The 24,145-nt window shown below is 45.8% G+C and overlaps 1 protein-coding gene and 1 pseudogene across 7 annotated transcripts in view; both read left to right on the top strand.

Moving 5' to 3' along the window:
- The window catches only part of LOC147102990 (C-Jun-amino-terminal kinase-interacting protein 4-like), a 243,550-nt gene extending 225,863 nt beyond the window's left edge, over nucleotides 1-17,687 (top strand). For 2 of the 6 annotated variants that reach the window (XM_085963998.1, XM_085964004.1), the window contains 7 exons: nucleotides 393-541; nucleotides 1,930-2,101; nucleotides 6,252-6,365; nucleotides 10,503-10,541; nucleotides 13,232-13,408; nucleotides 14,639-14,770; nucleotides 16,434-17,687. In XM_085963998.1, coding sequence (XP_085820124.1) covers nucleotides 393-541; nucleotides 1,930-2,101; nucleotides 6,252-6,365; nucleotides 10,503-10,541; nucleotides 13,232-13,408; nucleotides 14,639-14,770; nucleotides 16,434-16,549 — 899 coding nt within the window. In that variant the 3' untranslated portion in view covers nucleotides 16,550-17,687. The remainder of the gene's footprint in view (nucleotides 1-392; nucleotides 542-1,929; nucleotides 2,102-6,251; nucleotides 6,366-10,502; nucleotides 10,542-13,231; nucleotides 13,409-14,638; nucleotides 14,771-16,433) is intronic. The other 4 variants (XM_085964001.1, XM_085963999.1, XM_085964002.1 and 1 more) reach the window with 4 other exon arrangements.
- A 3,795-nt stretch (nucleotides 17,688-21,482) lies between these two features.
- Nucleotides 21,483-24,145, top strand: part of LOC147102991 (uncharacterized) — a 115,115-nt pseudogene continuing 112,452 nt past the window's right edge. The window contains exon 1 of the transcript XR_015073171.1: nucleotides 21,483-22,374. The product of XR_015073171.1 is annotated as an uncharacterized LOC147102991 (transcript). The remainder of the gene's footprint in view (nucleotides 22,375-24,145) is intronic.

The raw sequence follows: 24,145 nt of genomic DNA on the forward strand, positions 1-24,145 counted from the left end.
CCTGGTGCCACACTGGCCTCCCGTCACTCCTATCCCCAGTTTACATTTCCCTCCACTCCTGTTCGCCATTGGGCACCAGTGGCGACAGCTGTTGAGGCCCAGAAGAAAGGTCTGTGTCCATTGCTGCTGCAACACGAGCAGTCTGGCATTGGTTTTTAACTGCCACTAACGGTGAGAGAATGGTTCGTGTAGCTCTAGCTGCATTTTTAAATATAAAAGTATCGTCAAGATTGATAATGCTGTTAGGGCGTTAATAGAGATTGGGCTGTTGAAGCAGCGAGTGGGGTGACGGCTGTCTGATATCAGCGAGGCTGTAGGATAGACAGTTTCTTTCCTTTGATGTTGTAAATGGATAGTTGTATTTTTGTATAGCCTGTTTGTTTATTCTTTAGATGGCCAGTGGGACCTGACTAACTATCACCTTCTGGACCTTGGGCGGCCTCACCACTCCATTCGCTGTATGACTGTTGTGCACGATAAAGTATGGTGTGGTTACAAGAATAAAATCTACGTAGTGCAACCAAAGGCCATGAAAATCGAGGTAATGGACTGCAAAGCTCTGAGCTAAAATAAACCTGCTAAAACACATTGAATTACCTTGCTGCTAAAATGCTAAATGAAATAGGCTATCTTGTCAACTTTTCTTGGCTCAAGTTATAGTCCCCCTGAAGCAAAAGAAAAAGATTGTTGAAGTATGGCAAAAGTGGTAGAAAGTCACCCATCAAGACACTAAACTGCATCTCTTTCCCATAGACGGCCCTTTATTCCGAGTGTGTTTCGCTTCTCTGGTTCATTAATGATTTCTTAAAGGTTTCCCACGACAGCTCCCCAGTACTGTCACAGGCACCCCGCCCGCCTGCAGATACACAAGACCTGATGGTAAGGCAGCGAAATGCTCCTGTATCTGGGGTTTTGTCCGATATCTCCAGAAACTGCCACCAAAGGCAAAAATAAGCAGTTTGCATTCATGACTTGATAGTTGGTCAGGTGCTATTTTAGGGCCTGGTTACATACAGGCCAGCAATGCAATTATTGCACACAGGCCTGAGCAGACCGTCTCCGGCATCAGGCTAGGTCCCAGGCAGACTGTTACAGGTGTGTTTGTGATGTTAAAGCAACTGCATATGGCTAGATCTCACACATGCATTTTTCCATTGTCACCAGATCCGCCCCTTGGTATAAACACGGCACACGCTATAGTTTACTTTGGAACCAGTTCAGTACTATGACATGTCTAAATGATTGAGGAGAAGTCTTGGCGTTTTATTTTAGACTACTTGTACCAAGAGCCTGCTGACTTTGATGCTCTGTCGCCCCATGCAGTGGCTGGTGCTCTGGGGTGGGGGCTCTGTCCTCAAAGTCGATATCTAAGCTAGCTGCTTCAGCCTAGCAATTCACCTTGTCACACAACGCTCTATGGGCAATCAGCTAGGATATTGGGTTTGAATCATGTAAGAAGTTGCCCATCCCTTGTTTATCTGTGCTACCTCCTTCATCCCTCCCGCCCCAAAGCAAAAATCGCTGAGACTGGTGAAATCTTAGCCTCTGGTGGGAGGCCAGAGCGTGATGATTGATGGAGAGGATGATTTTGTCAGTGACCAGCTCAGTAGTCGGGTCCGGCCCTATTGTATCCAACCTCCAACCTTCTATTTCGAAAAGAAAAAAATGCGTGAACAGTACATCACATGATTGGGAAAATCTTGCTGCTTATGTTTTTCTGATTGGATTTGGAAAGGGAAGGATTAAGGACCAGTTTTGATGATTTTGATAAAGTGCACATACATAAGTGTGTAATAATTATAGCAAGCTGTGGCTTCTCCATTTCCCAGTAAATGCAGTGTTCGTGGTCTCAGTAGCAATTCTCACTCTTCTGACATTGGTAACCTTACTACATTCTAGCAAAATCCTCTTCTCCTTGTGCTTCCCCAGAAATCCTTTGATGCCCACCCACGGAAGGAAAGCCAGGTGAGACAGTTGGCTTGGGTGGGAGATGGGGTGTGGGTTTCCATTCGTCTAGACTCTACCCTTCGCCTTTACCATGTACATACCTACCAGCACCTACAAGATGTAGACATTGAACCGTATGTCAGCAAAATGCTAGGTGGGTGATCACTATGGTTATTCCATGTTTTGTGTGTTGGACTTGGTGTTACCCTGTTTGACCAATCTGAACTGTAAAAACAATTTCAAGTTTAATTAAAAGCACTTTTTCAGTTTCCTGCCGCTCTCCTCAACAACAGATGTTATTCCTTGACTGCGGGACAGTCAACTCACTTCAGTTTCCAGTATATACAGGAAACTCTTTGGTATCCGGCACCGACGGGACCGGGATGGTGCCGGTTGATTAAAAATTCCGGATGATGGAGAGGGTTATCTACCGAGGCTATTTTTAACAAACAAAGAGTCAGACTCCTGTTATTGAGGTGTTCGGACTTCTGACAGTGCCAAGAAGCCGCGTAGTGGCAGTTTGGAGAACTACTCCCACTGACTAACTCGGCCACCGCGGGAGACTCGGACTCGGCAACATTGCCGGTTATTGAGGTGTTTTCGGAGTATGAATTTTGCAGGTTAATAGAGAATTCCGGATATTTAGGTGCCGTTTAAACGAGAGTTTCTCGGTATAGATCATTAGGAGCAGGTTATTAACCTTTGCTGATGACACAGAAGTAGAGGGTTTGGCAAACTGAATAAGACTGTAAAAGAATTCAGGGAGCTGTAGACGTGTTAGCGGAGAGGTGGGAGATGCAGTTTAATTCAGAGACTGGTGAGATATGTACTTAGCGAGGAAAAACAAGGAATGGATTCAGTGCAAAGATCCTGAGGGGTGTGGAGGAACAGCGAGATCTGAGGGTTCATAATTCCATGGAAGTGCAGGTATTTAACAGGAAGTAGAAGTTTTGATTTTATAATGGGGCAAAGAGGCTGTGATAAAGTTGTACAAGGCAATGGTTAGCCCACAGTTCAAGTACTCTGCAGTTTTGGGTGCTCCATTATAGAAAAGATATTAAATACACAGCAGGTCAGTCAGCATTTGTAAAGCGAGACGGCAGGTTATGACATTGAGTGCAGACCCTTCATCGGATCTTTATGGATGCTTACTGACCTGCTGCATATTTCCAGCTTTTTCTGTTTTTAGTTGAGAAACTCTAGTTTTGAGGAGAGACGTGAGTTGCTGTGCTTATTTTCCCTGGATCAGAGAAGGCCAAGAGATTTAATAGAAAGAATAAGCTTGCATTTACAGAGATTTTTTAAGTGAAAGATTTTGATAGTGAATAAGGAAAGACTATCCCCTCCAGTTGGGGAGTTGATGTGGTGCTGTCAGTGTAAAATTGTCATTGAGAGTGAGGAGAGAGATTGGGAAACTCTTTTTTAACAAAGTATTGTTGGAGCATGGGAATGCCTTGCCTCTGGGAGTGGATGAGACCATTGCATTGTTGAAGGGAAATGTGGATAGAATGGTGAAGTCGAGAAAGCTACAAACCATGGGGTGAGAGCAGGGCCAGTGGAATTAGTTATGGCTGACTCTGGAAGAGAACTAGAACAGACAGAGTGGGCTAAATGTTCTTCTGTGTATAAACCTCTTGGTTCTGTATCTTTATAATCACCCCGTGTATCTTGCCCTCAAACACTAACAAGCTAGCTGATCATGTGTTTATTTAGCCAGTCCAAGCATTATTATTTTCAATAACGGGCGGTTAGATCCTGTAGAGTGATTGGTTTATAGCTTGTGTTATAGCCTGAGATACGTAGCCCGAGACGGGCAGCTCGTGGTGTAGCCCGAGATGTAGTTATTTTATGCTGCAGATCTCCAGTGACTTTGGGTCCACACATTCACCGGCCTTCCTTAACTTGATACTGCACTACACACGAGTGTATAATGGGGAGTGTTGGAATGCAGGAAGGTATTTTTGTCTTCCTAGGTGTGAATTCTGTCTTGATTAATCTCGAAACTTGGAGGAGAAGCCAAGTGTTGAAGGAGGAGGTCTTTTTTTTTTTTAAAGTCTCCTATAAAGGCAGTGAACTGGAGAAATATTTAAACTGCAGGCTGTTGCTCCAACAGGGAGACCTGCCATTTCAGGGTCTCCGAGCACCAGTGAGCTGGAGATCGGCATCGTTCCAGTCCTGGATGAGTATCCCACCTAATATGCTCAGCGTGGGAGAGAAGAGAATATTGTCGCCTCGAATTGGAAATAACCGTAAATTTTACACCTTGCCCTTTTTAATTTGCCGTATGTATATGGGGAGAGGAGGTAGCAGACTCCTTTCTTCCCCAGAGTAATTATATTTACATCCACACCTTTGTTTTGGTTTTTCCCTCTTTCCCCCCCCCCCTTTTTTTTTCCTCTCTCCCACATGGCAGCTGTCTCCCATTCTGCCAGCGCATTTCACACCTAATCTAGAGCCGTCTTTTGTCTCCACTAGCCCTATCACCATCTCGTCTCATTTTGAATACCTCTTAATGTCACTTCTCTTTTGTTCTCTCCCAGCCCAGCCTCTTAATCTATTTCATTCCCTGTGCCTCTTAATCTTGGTGTGGAGATGCCGGAGTTGGACTGGGGTGGACAAATGTAAGAAATCACACAACACCAGGTTATAGTCCAACAGCTTTATTTGAAATCACAAGCTTTCGGAGCACTGCTCCTTCTTCAGGTGAAGTGGAGAAATGCATAAAGACACAGCTTATATAGTCAGAGAATCATGTCAGATGTTTACAGGTAACCTTTCCAACTGCCATTTATCGCACCTCGGCAGAGAGATAATCACAGCAGTCAAAGGTGTGAATGGTGTCCAAACAGGTCAGTCAGGGAAACATTACATCAAAGAACAATGAGGTGGGGGTCACAAGGGGTAAAATATTGCAGATGCTGGGGTCTGTATGAAAAACAAAAAAAGACAAAAAACATTTTTTTTTTTTTTTTGTGGCTGGAAATCACAGCAGGTCCAGCCGCATCTGTTTAGAGAGAACAAGCCAATGTCGACTCGAGTCTGGATGACCCTGCATCAGGTGGGGTTACATGTAGCGTGACATGAACCCAAGATCTCGGTTAAGGCCGTCCTCATGGGTGCGGAACTTGGCTTCGTCGTCCAGTACTTCCCCGGAGCGGAGAAACTACGCCATGTTCTTCGCAGCCTTCAACATGTCATCGATGACGACGAACACCTCGCTAAGGCCATCCCCACGCCTCCACTACTCGCTTTCAAACAGCCGCCTAACCTCAAACAGACCATCGTTCGCAGCAAATTACCCAGCTTCCAGGAGAACAGCGACCACGACACCACACAACCCTGCCACAGCAACCTCTGCAAGACATGCCAGATCATCAACACAGATACCATCATCACACGTGAGGACACTACCCACCAGGTACATGGTACATACTCATGTGACTCGGCCAACGTTGTCTACCTCATACGTTGCAGGAAAGGATGCCCCGGAGCATGGTACATCGGCGAGACCATGCAGACACTGCGACAACGGATGAACGGACACCGCGCAACAATCACCAGGCAGGAGTGTTCCCTCCCAGTCGGGGAACACTTCAGCAGTCAAGGACATTCAGCCTCCGATCTTCGGGTAAGCATTCTCCAAGGCGGCCTTCGAGACACACGACAACGCAAAATCGTCGAGCAGAAACTGATAGCCAAGTTCCGCACCCATGAGGACGGCCTTAACCGAGATCTTGGGTTCATGTCACGCTACATGTAACCCCACCTGATGCAGGGTCATCCAGACTCGAGTCGACATTGGCTTGTTCTCTCTAAACAGATGCGGCTGGACCTGCTGTGATTTCCAGCCACAAAAAAAAAAAAAAAAATGTTTTTTGTCTTTTTTTGTTTTTCATACAGACCCCAGCATCTGCAATATTTTACCCCTTGTGACCCCCACCTCATTGTTCTTTGATGTAATGTTTCCCTGACTGACCTGTTTGGACACCATTCACACCTTTGACTGCTGTGATTATCTCTCTGCCGAGGTGCGATAAATAGCAGTTGGAAAGGTTACCTGTAAACATCTGACATGATTCTCTGACTATATAAGCTGTGTCTTTATGCATTTCTCCACTTCACCTGAAGAAGGAGCAGCGCTCCTCTTAATCTTGATAAAGGGTTTTGACCTGAAACGTTGACTCTAATTTCTCTCCACGGATATTGCCTGGCCTGCTGAGTTTTTCCAGCATTTTCTGTAATTATATTTACTTGGTGTGTTTACTAAGTGTTTGAGAGAACTTTTATTTTTGTTTGTTTTTAAGGTACTGGGAAACTTGGTTTCTCTTTTGTGCGAATCACAGCTCTCATGGTGTCCTGCAACCGCCTGTGGGTGGGCACGGGCAATGGTGTAATCATCTCCATCCCTCTAACAGAAAGTAAGTGATGGGGGGACTTGGAGAAAAATAAATGATTTACATGTATGTTCCTTTTCTCTTTGTTTCCCTAATGCTAATTATGGACGCCTCAGTATGCTCTGTACACTCATGTTGTAGTTGAGTTCTTGGGTAAGGGTAGTGGGGAGGGAGTCTCCCTATTGCCTTGTGCTCTCCAAAAAAAATAATGTCATTGAGCTTTGCCCTGGTCAGCAGCTTCATCAGGTAGGAATAACTCTGACCCTTTGAAGCACTGCATTTTTGACCACCTTTTTCATTTCTGCTTGTAAGACCTGTAATTAGACACTGTGTTGTTTTCCTGATTCTATTCTCGTGCTGTGCACTGACTTCAACCAGCCCCTGATTTCTGCCAGTGCCTCTTCATAGAAAGTATCAAAGTCGTGCTGGAAGGGTTGGTGTCCTGATGTTGGGATTTTGTTCTATTTTAGATCTGGGATGGGAAGCGAAGGGGTGAAAATCCCATTTGCAGTGCTAGAAAGTCTTGGGGAAGCTGGAAGCAAGCACGCACTTCAGTTTGGACAGATATGTTCAATGTGGATTCAGAACAGTGCCTGTGTCGTACCTGCTCAAAGGCTGACCCTGTGCTATAATTGGGTGATATTTAGATTAGAAGGGCATTCTCTTCTACACTAAAAGCTTTAATAGCAATTTGTAAATTCCAAATGCCAGCACTAACAGTAGGTGTAGTTTGCACATGTACTGATCATGGAGACGAGCACCAACCCCATTCCCCCAGTTGTAATCCCTTTCACGGGGGGGATGCAGAATGTGGTATGAGGGCAGTGTATGGCAAAGGGAATTTTTGCCTATGAAATGTAGCTTGTCTGCCAGCAGATAATGGTGGTGGTTTGTGAATTTTTCAGTGTTTCTAGTCTGTCTCACCTCATGTTGCCTCTAAAAAGGGAAAGGACAATCGGGGGCTCGTGTGCCTCTCATTCTGAGGAAAATCTCATCTAGGGTGAGGAGGGAGAGTGGGATGGCATACTTCCCCACACATTGCAGCTTCATCAGAACAGACACTGGTAGCAGGGAAGCAAAGAGAAAGACAACCCTGAATAGCAAAGGTCCATGTAAGATGTGTTGATATCTGACAGTCACTCAAGTGCTTGCCAACTCCCCTGCAGTAGAAAGGGCACACAGTTTGTCTTTTAAGCAGTTAAAAACATTCCCTCTGCACCTCCGTCACATCCAGCGTTAACTTACTACTTCAGTTTAAAACTTGCCCGTGCCTTTGGCTGCTGAGGCACATCTGCCCAGATTCCTTTAGTGGAGACCCAACGGGAGAAGGGTGTAGTGTCTGAATCCTCCACACACCACCCGCCAATCCTGCCTCCTGTCAGGCCCTTGCTAGCAATTGTGTGGTATTCTGTATCTCTGCCCGCCTTCCTGGGAGTAGGAGGTTGTGGGTGAAGGTCAGAATATCTTGCAGGGACAATGCTGCTTTGTGTTTTCCCTTCACGAAGTATACTCGTACCTGCAAACCCATTAGTGTATGGAGCATGCCTACATTTGAAGAATGAAGATCCTGCAAGGTAGGTAATGTTTCTCTTCTGCATTTTAACCCTGGTTTCTAACTTGGATTGTTCACGATTTTCCCTGAGGTGATCTGTTTGCCATTGATGAGTAATCACTGTCAATGATCTCTCCAGATGTGCATGGCCCCTGCCTGGGCCAGTGCCTCTGCTCCTGGGTAGCTGGGTCACCAGGCAGCCAGCCAGTGAGAACTCTCCATCTGGGTTCCTCCTTGGTTTTTCGTTCTTTCTTCCCCCATCACCCCATTCCCACTTGCAGAGAGGCACTGGTGCCCTTTGCCCTGTGGCTCTCCACCCACTGTGGCTCAAATCATCAGTTCAGTGGAATGGGGGATTTCAACACACTCTGGCTGCTCCCACAACAACAACTTGTATTTATATAGCACCTTTTACGGGGGGGGGGGGGGGGGGGCGGGGGCAGGTGATCAAAAGCTTGGTCAAAGAGGATGAGAATTTTGAAATCGAGGCGCTGCTTAACTGGGAGCCAATGTAGGTCAGCGAGCACAGGGGAGGTGGGTGAACGGGACTTGGTGCGAGTTAGGACACGGGCAGCTGAATTTTGGATGACCTCAAGTTTACGTAGGGTGGAATGTGGGAGGCCAGCCAGGAGTGCGTTGGAATAGTCAAGTCTAGAGGTAACAAAGGCATGGAGGAGGGTTCCAGCAGCGGATGGGCTGAGACAAGGGCGGTGTTACGGAGCTGGAAATAGGCGATTTTTGTTATGCTGCGGATATGTGGTCAGAAACTCATTTCAGGGTCAAATATGACACCAAGGTCGCAAACCGTGTGGTTCAGCCTCAGACAGATGTTAGGGAGAGGGATGGAGGCAGTGGCTCGGGAACGGAGTTTGTGGCGGGGACCGAAAACAATGGATTTGGTTTTCCCAATGTTTAATTGGAGAAAATTTTTGCTCATCCAAGCAGTCTGACAATTTAGAGACCGTGGAGGGGTCGAGAGAAGTGGTGGTGAGGTAGAGCTGGGTGTCGTCGGCGTACATGTGGAAACTGACGCTGTGTTTTCAGATGATGTCACCAAGGGGCAGCATGTAGATGAGAAATGGGAGGGGCCAAGAATAGATCCTTGGGGGACTCCAGAGGTAATGATGTGGGAGTGGGAAGAGAAGCCATTGTAGGTGATTCTCTGACTAAGATTAGATAAGAATGGAACCAGGTGAGTGCAGTCCCACCCAGCTGGACGATGGTGGAGAGGTGTTGGAGAAGGATGGAGTGGTCAACCGTGTCAAAGGCTGCAGGCAAGTCAAGAAGGACGAGGAGGGATAGTTTACCTTTGTCGCAGTCACAAAGGATGTCATTTGTGACTTTGATGAGAACCGTTTCGGTACTGTGGCAAGGGCAGAAACCTGATTGGAGGGATTCAAACATGGAATTGTGGGAAAGATGGGCACGGATTTGGGAGGCAACAACACGTTCAAGGACTTGAGAGGAAAGGGAGGTTGGAGATGGGGCGCTAGTTTGCAAGGACGGAGGGGGTTTGAGGGAGAGGGGGACAGTACCTGAGGAGAGAGAACCGTTAACAATGTCGGGTAACATGGGAGCCAGAAAAGGAAGTTGGGTGGTCAGCAGTTTGGTGGGAATAGGGTCGAGGGAGCAGGAGGTGGGTCTCATGGACAAGATGAGGTCATGAGAGGAAATCGAAGAGAAACTGGAGAAAGATGTGAGTTCAGGGCGAGGGCAAGGGGGATCCTTCGAGAAAGTTTGGCCCGGTGGGCATGGGGAAGGAAGGGAAGTGGCAGAGGCAGCTGAACAGATGGTCTCAATCTTCGAGACAAAGAAGTCCATGAGCTCCTCACATTTGTTATCGGAGGTGAGGGTGGAGGAGACAGGGGAGAGGGGTTTAAGAAGACAGTTAGCAGTAGAGAATAGGAGCTGGGGTTTATCTCCTGTGTCGCTTAACCATTCCATTTTCTTTTAATTGCAAGATATTTACATGAAAATAATGCACAAAGGAGTGATGTTTGGTTTCAAAAACTTGGGAGGTGGTTACACCCACTGCTTTTCTCTCACCCCCTTCCCTCATGAACATCTCCCCAAAATTGAGTGAGATTGAAGTTTTACTGACCTTACACTTATGAATAGACTGTGCAGCCATTCTGAAGCAGTCATTTGGGGATTGCTCAGTGGTGCTTGCTAAAGATTGTGTTGCAGCCACGGTCTTGGAGTTGGAATAAAACTGGCAAAGTTACCATTGGTGAACTAGTGGTGCACTGTCTTAATTCTCGGTGTAACTAGTTACATTCAGGTCCTTCACAGAGCCCAGTAAGTGGAGACATATCGCACAGCACCGACTCGATGTGGCTTTATTGGAGCTGGGATCGAATGTTGCTTTATTAAGCAATCTTCTACAACCCATTTTATTTACAAGGGTGATGATTCCAGCTGCCATGGCCACAGTTGGTTTAACATCTTTGAAAGGTTTTCATGATGACAAAAGGTTTTGTTCTAGAACTGTCTATAAATTTTAAAAGAAAATTACAGGCTTGAGATGCAAGTGTGGTGGGTTCTTATTAATCCTTTTCCTCTACTGTCATACTTGCCCACTCCCCCTTTGCCACCTCTTCTCACTATAGCTGTAGTCCTCCACCAGGGACGGTTACTGGGTCTGAGGGGTAAGTGCAGATCAAACCATCAGAATCTTTCTCTCTCGGGCTGCTTTAGCCAGTCAAGGCAGTTTATATCCACCTTTTGTTTATAATGTTCACCCTCCTCCCGTTCTCTTTCTCTCTCTCTCGTCTAAATGTTACCCTGGCGCTGGTCACTGCATTGCGACAGTATGTAGCCTGAGTTCTTGATGTTCCATCCCTCGACTCTGAGGGACCTTTTATTTTGTCTTGAAGGCTGTCATTTCCATGTCTCCTCACTGAAGCTGTGCAAACACTGCTGCCTGTGTTTCATTTCTTTACCTGTAATGACTTACTGTTCCATGTACTAATTTTAAAAACCCACCAGGGTGGCCATAGGTATGGAGATTGTGTCTAATGTTCAGCCTTCTATTAAAGGTTTAACATCTCGTGTTAAAAGGTATTGGGCTGGTTTATTTCTCCGTTAGGAGCAAGGAACAAATTAACTTTTTATATGCAATTGAATCCATATAACCTGCGTTATGAAATTAATTGGGTGCTTGTAGTCTGATTTTTCTCAGGCTGACGCAGGGACTTCATTTCTGCATTCAACTTAAGTTGCAAATCTTGATTTTTTTATATGTATAAAAGAAGTCACATTCGGAATCTAGTCACATGAGTAAAACGTTGCCCATTTTCTGTTACTTTGCAAGCAGGAACTTCCCACCTTGGGGAGCAGCTGAATGGTAACCGCTCTCCTGTGTTTGTTCATCTAACGTGCCAGTGTGTCTCAGTGTTAAAAATCCAGCTCAGATGTTCATCTTGCCCAGTTATTATTTTAATATTTGGGAGCCAGATTCCCGTTATTGTGCAGGTTTTGCTGAGCCTTGGTATAACGGGGAAGTTCTGGTGCATCAGCATTCTGCACCATTCCCCTCCAAGGGCCTCATTCTGAATCCAGCCTAGACCTATGAGATGGAAATGGCTCCTTTTGCTACTTGAAAGTTTCTGAAGTGAAGAGTGTGCGGTTTAATTTCAATGCATTCATAGGGGAGGGGGTGTGGTGGGATGGGGCGGGGAGACCTCAACACGGCAATCTGAGGAGGGGTTACAGGGGTGGCTAGTCCAGGCCGTGGGAAAGCTGTACTAGTGCAGCAGGAACTGCTCTTCTCAGCAGTTGGTTAACCTTGTTGGAAGAATGGAAGCAGTTTTGTTTTTGTATGGCTAATAGAGTCATAGTCATAGAGTAATACAGCACGGATAGAGGCCCTTCGGCCCATCGTGTCCGCGCCGGCCATCAAGCCCTGTCTAATCTAATCCCATATTCCAGCATTTGGCCTGTAGCCTTGTATGCTATGGCATTTCAAGTGCTCATCCAAATGCTTCTTAAATGTTGTGAGGGTTTCTGCCTCCACAACCCTTTCAGGCAGTGAGTTCCAGACTCCAACCACCCTCTGGGTGGAAAAAGTTCTTTCTCAAATCCCCTCTAAACCTCCCGCCCTTTACCTTGAATCTATGCCCCCTAGTTATTGACCCCTCTACTAAGGGAAAAAGCTCCTCAGCATCCATCCTATCTATGCCCCTCATAATTTTGTAATCTTCACATACTTGGTCAAAAAGAGATTTTTCCATTCTCAGCAAAGGTACACCTTGCCTCTCGAAGACCGAGCAGTCTGTACCCCGTGACTATATTCGAATCCTGGCAGAACACTCTGCCTCTTCTGTTCAGCACCATAAACAGCATTGTTCCAAATGTGGAAACCAGCAGATCAGGGTGTTCGAGTTCATACTGTGAGATGTTGCAAGTTTCTAAACCGGCTTAACCAATGAATGGGTTGAAGCTTCATGGATAGGTCTGCACAGGGAGAGACTCTGGTGTAGAAACTCATCTGGCGCAGTGGCGCGAAACGGGCGTTCTCGGATCGGCCGCCCGTTATACACAGTGCCTAATGTTCAGTTCCATCGACTGCAATTTCTGTTCTGTCCACTGTTTGTGTTTGCACTTTGGGGAAATTTGTAGTGTATGGGCTAGTACGTACAGCTGGGATAGGAAGTGGCTCAAAGCCTTATCTAAATGTTCGCTGTACTTTCCGAGACGGCATTGAAGTTTCCCTGTCTTCTGACTCCCCTGATCAGTACAGTGGCGTCACTGTGCATAGACTGAGCGAAATCTCATTCTACTTGACTACAGAGATTATCAATTAAAATTCTCGTTTTAATAAAATAACTGCAAAACTGAAGTTTAGACACCATTTTATAAAAACCTCACTAACCAATTTTTTAAAAGTTTTACTGCTGCCACTGATTAAATTCTATGGGTCTGAATCCAATCACATTTGAAAGAGAATTTGCTACAAATACTCCAATAAATGTAGTTTTCTTAATGTCCCAGTACCAGCAGAGTTCTCACTGACGGGAGAGAGATGCCAGCTTGGCATTAAGCACACTCCATTACCCATGTCCTCTTGCCCTAGACAGAACTGAGCATGCTTTGTTGATTTTTTTTTTCCCAGATCTTTGCTGAACTGGCGCACTCTTCCTAAAGTACCTGTTTTTACTTTAACACCTTTTCATTTTGCTTCAGCTTCAGCCAACACTGCCATACTTGTGGCTTTTTTTTTATATGTATAATGATTTTCTCCAGAAATCCTTTCAGTTTTCTACAGGTTCCATTGCTCTCACTTACCACTCTCTCTCTCTCTCTCTCTCTCTCCCTCTCTCTCTCTCTCTCTCTCCAGCCAATAAGGTATCAGGGGGATCTGGAAACCGTCCTGGAAACGTCATCCGTGTCTATGGCGATGAAAACAGTGACAAGATCACCCCTGGCACATTTATACCTTACTGCTCTATGGCACATGCTCAGCTGTGTTTCCATGGACACCGAGATGCCGTCAAGTTCTTTGTAGCAGTTCCAGGTGAGCGATTTGAGGGAATCCCTCATCCGCTGGATTATTATCTAGAACCTGAAAAATGTTGCAAAGCACTTTGCATATAATGAATTGTTTTGAAGAACAGCCACTGTGCACAGCAACACCCCACAGACTAACCAGTTGATCTGTCTTTTGGTGGTGGTGGTTGAGGGAGGAATCTTGGCCCGAGACACTGGGCGAGCTCCCTGCTCCTCTTCGAATAGTGCCATGGGATCTTCAGCATCCGCTGTACCACTGGAACAGGCAGATGGGGCTTTGGTTTAATGTCTCATCTGAAAGACAGCACCTCTGATAATGCAGGATGCTCACTACCACACTGAAGTTTCAGTCCACGTTGTGTGCTTATGTCCTGGAATGGGGCATAATGAGTGCGCTAGCAACTGAACCAAACTAATTTCTGAATGATTGAACCAAGATTTGCTGACCATGTCCTTTTTTAATGACTATTCCCCATTCACTATATGTAATAATTTGTCCCTTCCCCACTCCCACAAAGTGCAGCCAGTAACTGCTCACGTGGCCTCTTTATGTTAAATAATGGCTTGTGACCCCAGATGTGTCACAGATATGGACTGGGGGCAATGTTCCCTCTAAGCTGCACGGCCATGCAGCAATGGGAAAGATCACTCTCAGGCCGCTCACTGGCTTCATTGTAAATACTGCGCATGCACGGAAGTTTAAAGGGACAGTGTACTAAAGAAACCGGCCGCGCAGAACAAAGTGCAGCTGACAGGGAACTTTGGCCGGAGGCTGCTTTTATTTATCGTGTGCTGTTGTGGAGGAGTGAAAAGATTCCTGCTGGAACTGTTGGTGCTTGGAAATGTGGCCACATTGTGTGTTTTACTTTAGAAGAATGTTTTAATGGAGTCAGTCCATTGTTGTTAGCAGTAGACTGTGCTCCCCGCTTGCAAGGTCCACCCTCTGGCCTCAGGCTCAACATAAGTTGGAGCTCTGCCACTATCTGTGGGGTAATCTTGCGGGCCTGCCTGACGGGGGCCTTGTGGAAGCGGAGTGCTCCAGCTCTCGAGAATGACCAGGCGTGCCTCCAGTCAGTCAGCCAGGACTGAGCCACAGTGCAGGCTGGCCCTGCCATCCAGCTGATGGTTGTTACACCCGTCCTGCAGTTTCCTCATTTGTGTGTCACTGGAAAGCAAAAGTGATCTTTGCCAGTGTTAAAACACTTTTAACCTTGTTTAATGTTCGGTCATGCCCTAGGTATACCATTTGGTGATATTGAGCACTTGTTTGAAAAATTAGGAGCTTCTGCATCTGATGGATCCAGCCAGCAGTCAGCGAGATGCGTACTGGTTATGAGCGGTGGCGAGGGGTACATCGACTTCAGGATGGGTGAGGATATTACATGTTCAGTGCTTCACATAAATGTAAACTTCATTAAGGGAAATGTACTTTGCTTTAGGATTTTTCTTTCATTTTTTTTCCATCCCTTCATCTCCCGTATTTGGCTAGGGGAGGGGGTAGTTCTCTTTATTTCCCCATATCAAGCACTTTCCTAGGCTGGGGAAGGGGAATGGCTGTGGACATGAATCCAGGCCTCCCATCATATCTCATCTACTGACGGATAGGTGGGACCAACCCCAGATGGCTGCCAGGCCAATGGATTTGAGTCGGGAGCTTGCACTGTCCCGGCGCGAGTTTCAATACGACACACAAGAACGAACAGGCGACACATTTGGAGAATGTTGGTAAACCGTCCGGCAAGCAGAATTCCAGGCTATAATCAGTCAGCAATCTTGAGGCCATCCTACTGAAGCTGTCCATTGCTCTGGGCAGCCTGCACCTGGTCACCGAGGCACAGGGTAAACGCCAGACCCTGGATGTGGTGTAGAGAAGGGCCACGGGGCTGAGCTCTAGCAGCAGGGGACTGAATTGAGGACCGGTTAGAAAAATTCTTCAGCTTTGAAAGGAGGGAAATGAAAGGGACCTTGGGTTGTATATAAGGTATTGAGTGAGACATGAGAGGGGACCTTGCAGATGAATATAAGCTAGTGAATAGACTGGAAATGTTAAACCTGGAGCGCTGTTTTAAACTAAAACTGCAGGAGAGTTGGATTTAGGACTGATGTCAGGAAAGCACTTCTCTCTCTCTCTCTGCACTTGAATATCTGGAATGGCCTTTCAAGGAGGGGAGTGGAGGCAAAAACTGGAATTGTTGAAGAGGTAGTGTGATAAGAACAGAAGAAGGTAACAAGAATTCGGAGCAGCAGTGGGCCACTCGGTCCCTCTCGAGCCTGCTCCGCCATTCAATAAGATCATGGCTGATCTTCGCCCTCAACTCCACTTTCCTGCCCAATCTCCATATCTCTTGATTCCCTTAGTGCCCAAAAAGATACGGTGATGGAGAAGCGTAGGTGATGCTGGAAAGGTTGAGCTGGCTGGGCCAATCAGTCTCCCTCATCTATAATGAGCTTTGTGACCCTCCCATTCTATCTTATATCTGAGGTCCACTGATCAGCAGCACTCAAACACCCCCCTTCCCCCCCCCCCCCCCCCCCCCACAATATAATATGGTAACCAGCTCAGGTAATACAAACCATCATAGTGTTCTTCTTTCTGTTTTCACCTTTGCCTCACTGCGCGCCAGCCAGTGGCCTATTGACCTGTTCCTGTGGCGTTCACCAGCGCTACTCTGAAAATCTCGTGAGTGACTGCACTTTGTGTGGGTTCCAGACAAAAACTCTGGCTTTACAAAAACACCAATGAGACGTGTGCAGTGAGTTGTTGTGATCTGGAATGCGCTGCCTGAAAGGGCGGTGGAAACAGATTCAGTATTAACTTTCAAAAGGCAATTGGAAAACTACTCGAAGGGAAAAATTTGCAGGGCTATGGAGAAAGAGCAGGGGTGGGGTAGTGAGATTAATTGGGTCGCTCTTTCAAAGAGCTGGTACAGGCATGATGGGCGGAATGGCCTCCTGTGTTGTAAGATTCTGTGACATCTCATTAACTTCATACATCATAGCAAGAGTTGTTTGAAATGTATTGTTCCCTTTAGGTGATGAGAGTGAAGAGACCGAGGAGCTCAGGGAGACACTACAGATTCAGCCTTCGCTGGCCAAAGCAGAGAGAAGTCACTTAATCGTGTGGCAAGTCACGTTCAATGATGACTGAACGGCACAACTTCACCACAGAATGACTGAGTTACAAGAAAACCTTGCATGTTGTTTTATTTTGGTTTATTTTTGTTTTAATTTCTTCACCGCAGAGTGTTTGAGCAGTTCTTCACCATGGTTCCTCAGTTTGCATGGTGGAGTTCAGAGCGGGAGGTAGGTATCTCTGAGCTGCTCTGCTGTCCTTGTCCTTTTAAAGGGTCTTCCTACTGTTGAAAGACAGCGCTTGCTGAGCATAGTCACTTCAAAGAACATAGGCTGCCTTAGTAAAACAACAGGTGTTAGTTCTTAAGGGTTATTATGCTAACACTATTCTAAAGAACTAATTTGTATTTGCAATGATTATAAAGAAAGCTATTTATTTCTGTGTGGGTGTTATCACGGTTACCAAAGGACATTAACCCGGAGTAGCACTCATGTCAAATGATTGGTCGAGCGAGAGAGCCAGTCAGTCTGTCTTGTTTTAGAGCCCTGTGGTGTTTCGGGAGATATCATCCAATTCAGCTCAGTTCATTTTTTTATTGCAATTTGTTGTAGAAAACTGTGGACACTCTTGACAGGGAAAGTTAACAACCTGTGCTGCACCTCAGAACCATTTTATATACACTACTAAAATGTCTTCTTTTCTCTAACAGAAGTGCTTTAATTTTATTGACAGTTTTGTTGAGAAAGAAACATTTGTGTCTCTCCAAGCCTATTTTAAAAAAATATATACAAATTTTCTGGTCTGTTTTTTTTGTAAGTTGATCTTTAGACACTTTATCTTGTATTTTAATTGCTCTGTAATTTGAAAACTGAATGCTCCGGCGTTGAATTGCTCTCTGTTGAAACCCAAGGCTTCATTATGGTGAGCTCAATAGCTCATATTGCAGTGTAGCCATTTCAGTATTTATTACCTATTATTAATGAACCTTTGTGGTTCAGAATGTAACTTTGTACAAGAAAAAATATATATATGTATATCAAAGACGGCTGCTGTTTTTTGGTTGTGTTTCTTTGGCTCTGAGCTAATTTGCGTAGTGTGGGACCTGCATTATCACATCGTGGAAATTGGAAATGGTTTCATACTGCGGGTTGAGAATCGTGCGTAATCATGCCCCCTGATTTGCAATGACTGAATAAATCGGATTTTATTTTTATTCTGTAAGGTTTCCTGGGATTCTTTTTTTACCGTTTTAACAATCACAATCTATGATTCTGTCCATTTTGCCACGAAACTAGTGCCCTTGCACATAACCTTCTCTCAACGCACCTTTTCAAACAAACCTTCCCTCCCTCCAAAAGCAAGTCCTTTGTAATGCTGCCTTTTTGAAATTCAGTGTTGCCGTTCTTTCCCTCTCTTTATCGAGTTCTCTGAGGATTTGGGTGGTGCACTTGATTAGAATATTGTGCATTGGCATTGGGTTCAAATCCAGCCCAGAATGTGGGAGTGAACAGTATAGGCCCAAGGAAGCTGGGCTTGAGGGCAGTATGAAACCAGCCCCCAGTAGTTGCATGTCCACAAAACTTTCCAAAATTCAGTGCTGACAGGCAGTGTCACTGAGAACAGAAATGTGGTGTTGGTGTAGCTCAGTGGGTAGCGCACTCTCCTCCGGGTCAGAAGTATCACTATCGTTGTAGGAGTGCTGTCGTAAATTGGGTTTTAAAGCACATTGTTGGGAATGAGTTACAGGGTACTTAAGATGACCTTATCTTAGAGGGACTAGCTGTAATGATCAAACGTTTCATTTCTCCAGCAGTAGGATCTTTCAGCTCGATAGGCATGCGTGCCTACTTGGCTCAGTTGGTAGTACTTTCACCTCTGAACCAGAAGGTCATGGACTTCAGCATTGAAGAAGCGGGGAATTACAGACCGGTAAGCCTGACATCGGTAGTGGGGAAAATGCTAGAGTCCATTATAAAAGATGTAATAGCAGAGCACTTGGAAAACAGTGACTCGATCGGACAAAGCCAACATGGATTTACAAAAGGTAAATCGTGCTTGGCTACTGGAATTTTTTGAGGATGTAACTGGTAGAATAGATCAGGGAGAACCAGTGGATGTGGTGTATTTGGACTTTCAGATGGCTTTCGATAAGGTCCCGCATAAGAGATTAGCGTGTAAAGTTAAGGCACATGGGATTGGGGGCAAGGTGTTGACTTGGATAGAGAACTGGTTGGCAGACAGAAAGCAGAGTTGGAATAAACGGGTCTTTTGCCGAGTGGAAGGCAGTGACTAGTGGGGTACCGCAGGGATCGGCCCTTGGACCCCAGCTATTCACAATACATATTAATGATCTAGACAAGGGTACTAGATGTAATATCTCCAAGTTTGCAGACGACACAAAGCTGGGTGGGCGTGTGTGCTGTGAGGAGGATGCCGAGAAACTCCAGGATGATTTGGACAGGTTGGGTGATTGGGCAGAAGCGTGGCAGATGCAATAGAACGTGGATAAATGTGAGGTTATCCACTTTGGTGGCAAAAACAGGAAGGCAGATTATTATTTGAATGGCAATAGATTGGGAGAAGGGGAACGAGACCTGGGTGTCCTTGTGCACCAGTCGCTGCAGGTGCAGCAGGCGGTTAAGAAGGCAAATGGTATGTTGGCCTTCGTAGCGAGAGGGTTTGAGTACAGGAACAAGGATGTCTTGCGCAGTTGTACAGGGCCTTGGTGAGACCACATCTGGAGTATTGTGTACAGTTTTGGTTGCCTTATCTGAGGAAGGATGTTCTTGCCATGGAAGGAGTTCAGCGAAGATTCACCAGGCTGATACCTGGGATGGCAGGAATGACGTATGAGGAGAGATTGCGTCGATTGGGCTTATACTCGCTGGAGTTTAGAAGAATGAGAGGGGATCTCATTGAAACTTATAAAATTCTGACAGGTCTGGACAGACTAGATGCAGGAAGGGTGTTCCCGATGGTCGGGGAGTCCAGAACCAGGGGTCATAGTCTAAGGATAAGGGATAAGCCATTTAGGACAGAAATGAGGAATTTCTTCACCCAGAGAGTGGTGAACCTGTGGAATTCTCTACCACAGAAGACAGTAGAGGCCAATTCATTAAATATATTCAAGAAGGAGTTGGATATATTTCTTAAGGCTAAAGGGATCAAGGGATATGGGGAGAAAGCAGGGACAGGGTACTGAATTTGGATGATCAGCCATGATCGCATTGAATGGCAGAGCAGGCTCGAGGGGCCGAATGGCCTACTCCTGCTCCTATCTTCTATGTAGCACATCATCTCGGCTGACACGGCAGTGCGGAGGGGAATGCTCTGTTTGAAGACACTGAGTTCTCCCAGTGTTTAGGCCAACACTCCTCCCTTAAAACAACACCACCAAAAATGGATATCCTCTAATTTGCTCCATTTGTGGGGTCTTGCTGTGTATAGATAGGCTGCCACATTGCCTACATAAATGGACATTGAAATTGAATCCAAGAGCCAGTGGTGGTTGGGAAGGATCATAAGAACTTAAGAAATAGGAGCAGGAGTCGGCCATTCGGCCCCTCGAGCCTGCTCCACCATTCAATAAGATCATGTCTGATCTTCCACCTCAACTCCTCCCTCAGCATGATTGATCAGTGGGTTCTTGTGCTGGAGCAGTAGGAGAAATTTGGGGGGTGGGGCGGGGTGCAGACAGTTTAAAAAAAAATCTTCCTAGTATTTTTATTTTCCATTTTATGTGAAATATGTTTACATTGTGAAACAGGAGAACAAAGTTTCGTAGCAACCACCCTTCTGGAGTTTGAAGGATTCCGTTGTTTGAGGGGAAAAGCCCATCAATCGATGTTTTCTACTCCCGTTGACTCGTAATAGGTTGTTGTGACCAGAAAGTCTCCTGTCTCTTTCCATCAGGGGCCAGTGATGAGGTGAGGGAACACTCCTCATTTCCTTTGCAGTTGTTCACGGTGGCGATTGCAGGGGCCGTGAGACACCCAGGCATAATACTGAGCCCAAGCTGGATTTTAGGACAGTTCTGTCTCCTGTCTTCCAGCATCTGTCGATCTGATGCCCACAATCTGCCACTGACTGATTTTAGCAGGCTCTCAGTACATTTGCAACTCGTAGTGGAGCCTTTTATATGTAATAAAATGGCTTGAGGTGCTTTATGAAGGAATGGTGGACACTGAGCAGGTGTTAGAAACATATGGGGAGGTGGCTAACAGCACAGTTTTAAACACACGGGCTTTTAGGAGTGTTTTGCAGGTGGGAAGAGGTGGTCGGGGTTTGGGAAGAGAGGAAGTGCAGTTTCACCTTTTGATGGAAGCACATATGCCTGATTAAGATTGTCTACAAATGCAACACTGCCATCCAATGGTTAAAAAGAAAAAGACTCTGGAGTGGGACTTGAACCCACAGCCTTCTGACCCAGAGGCAGGAGTGCTACCCACGGAGCCACGGCTGCATTAAGCAGGTGATGCTGGAATCTGAAGAAATCGCCGAACATTCTTCAGATCATCTGTATTCTGCAGTATTGATGGTACTAAACGTCAGGAGCACTCTTCAAGGTTTGCAGTGTATTTATTATGATTTATACAACATATTTTGTGGCAGTTTAAAAATGCACACATATACAGAAGTACAATTTTTTAATTTTATTACTACAATGAATACTAAGACTGGTGCAAAGTGGAAAATGTTCCCTTTTACAGTCAGAATCGAACACACCCAGATCAGATACAGCACAGGTTAGATACAGAGTGAAGCTCTCTCTACACTCTCCCATCAAACACTCCCAGGGCAGGTACAGCATGGGTTAGATACAGAGTAAAGCTCCCTCTACACTGTCCCATCAAACACTCCCAGGGCAGGCACAGCACAGGTTAGATACAGAGTAAAGCTCCCTCTACACTGTCCCATCAAACACTCCCAGGGCAGGTACAGCACGGGTTAGATACAGAGTAAAGCTCCCTCTACACTGTCCCATCAAACACTCCCAGGGCAGGTACAGCACGGGTTAGATACAGAGTAAAGCTCCCTCTACACTGTCCCATCAAACACTCCAGGGCAGGTACAGCACGGGTTAGATACAGAGTAAATGTTCCTCTACACGGCCCAGTCAATGTTCACAAGAGTGACCTTCCCTGTTTTTTTTTTGTGAAAATATTCCAACATTTTTCAGTTGGTGATCTGCCATTAATCTGAGTTGCAGTAATGCCATCTGACCACAGTGTGGTGGTGTTGTACAGGGAGTGAATCATGCATGTTGGCCTGGGTAAAGTGGGTTGATACCGCAGGCTCCTGGGTCATATTGGGGGGTCGGGAGTGGGAGCAGGTTTAAAAACACCAGAGCTAAATGTACAGGCAAATCATGATAACAGAAACAAGGTGTTGTTTTGCACTTCGATATAAGGAATTCCTGTGAACAAGGTTTTCGAGACCTTCAGTCTGACCAGACACCATCAGTATTCAGTGTAACAGGACATGTATCGCAGTGACTAAATGTCTGAATAAGGTTTAAGGGAAATGTGGCAGAACAGGCTAGAGGGGCTGAATGGCCTAATCCTGTTCCTGTGTGTGTTTTATCCGCGGCATTAAAACGGAAGAAATTGACAACGATTTTCCAATGTGGTTTTGGTGCTGGTGGATGAGGAGTTCCATACAAAGGGTGGGACTGTGATTCGGTTTGTTTGGCTCCCTACGTTTGAATGACTTGTATATTTACTTGACGGTTGTGTCGTGAATCAAACGTGCCACTTCCTGTCCAACGCACTCTGATTTAACAGGGCCATCAATCTCTGGATGAATCCCATTGAATGTGACATCTTGCAGCACTTCAGAGCAACGAGCTTGGAGCCACAGTGGAAATATCAGTTGATTCAAATTGGCTTCCATCTGGAATAGTGAGTGAGCATTTTATCACAACGTGTCGTGTGTGTGTGTGTGACACATTAAAAAAAATTAATGTTTTGCTATCCACAAATAATGGAAATTGGGAGGAGACGTTAAACCGAGGCCCCATCTGCCTGCTCAGGTGGATGTTCAGGATCCCACGGCAATATTCGAAGAAGAGCAGGGGAGTTCTCCCGGTCTGGTCAACATTCCTCCCTCAACTAACATCACCGAGAAAGCAGATTAACTCCTCATTCGTCTCATTTGCTGTTTGTGGGATCTTGCTGTGTACCAATTAGTTGCCTTTCCGTCAGTGATACAGGAGCAGGAGGCCATTCAGCCCCTCGACCCTGCTCCGCCATTCAATTAGACAATGGCTGATCTGCACCTCAACTCCATTTTTCCACCTTTGCTCCATATCCCTCGATACCCTTACCCAACAAAAATCTATCAGTCTCAGTCTTGAAAGCTCCAATTGTCCCAACATTTTGGGGGAGAGAGATCCAGATTTCCACTACCCTTTGTGTGAAAAAGTGTAACCCTGTCTCTGCCACCTCTTGCTGTGTGCCTTATGATGGAGATGAACTAGCAGGGGTCAGAAAATTGATGCTTAAGTTGTTGGTTAACATATTATTGTTACAACAAGCTAAAGTGAGGTGGGATTCATGCAATGGGTTATATAGAGGGATCACCATGTGCAGTGATGGGACACTATCATCTAAATATGTACAAAAATAGTGAGCGCTTCTCACCCTTAATCTAGGGTCATTCTTGCTGGATTTTTTCTTTTTCCCCTAACTGAGGGAAAATTTTAATTACCAGGTGTATTTTTCCTTACAGTCTATCCACATAATGTATAATTGATCATTCCTTTGTGACTTGCCCTGGTGGATGTAATTCACCAGCATCCTATTACCATTGTAGATAGCAGCACCTTTAGCGAGGGATATGCTTGGTGGAGTAGTGTGGGACCATGCTTGTTTGGGCCTGTGTTCTCTCTCTTCCACCCCCACCTCCCCTACACTGAGTGCCTAGTCTTAGCTGTGCTGTTGCAGAGAGTCATGTGCTAGAAACTGGGAGCTTATTCACAACGAGAATGGGCAAATCTGAGGGTTGCTCTACATTCTTGGGCTGCTTACGCTCACCTCCTGCTGGCTGTTTTCAGAATGGCAGGGGCTGGGGACCAGGTTGACTGCCCTTTCACAATGGACACTGGGAAAGCAGAGAAAGGACGGGGAGAAAAATATTCCATAGAATTTACAGCACAAACAGGCCATTCGACCCAACAGGTCCATTCTGGTGTTTATGCTCCACACGAGCCTCCTCCCACCCCTCTTCATCTCGCCCATCAACATAACTTTCTATTCCTTCCTCCCTCCTGTGCTTTTATCCAGCTTCCCCTTAAGTACATCTATACTATTCGCCTCAACCACTCCCTGTGGTAGTGAGTTCCACATTCTCACCACTCTCTGGGTAAAGAAGTTTCTCCTGAATTCCCGATTGGATTTATTAGTGACTATCTTATAATTATCACCCCAAGTTCTGCTCTCCCGCCCCCACAAGTTGAAACATCTTCTCTATGTCTACCCTATCAAATCTCTTCATAATCTTAATAGACCTTTATCCAGTCGCCCCTCAGCCTTCTCTTTTCTAGAGAAAATATCTCTTGTCCACCAGCAACGTGAGGGAAAGCACCGGAGAGGATGTGGATCTTTTATCGCTTCTCAAATGTATGCCTTGCTGCTAGTTGGCCAGCTTCTTGGTCTAGCAAGTGCCCACCAG

Source organism: Somniosus microcephalus, chromosome 21 (genome assembly GCF_052327205.1).
Source record: "Somniosus microcephalus isolate GS21.2 chromosome 21, FLI_Smic_1.0, whole genome shotgun sequence".
NCBI classification, from domain to species: Eukaryota; Metazoa; Chordata; class Chondrichthyes; order Squaliformes; family Somniosidae; genus Somniosus; species Somniosus microcephalus.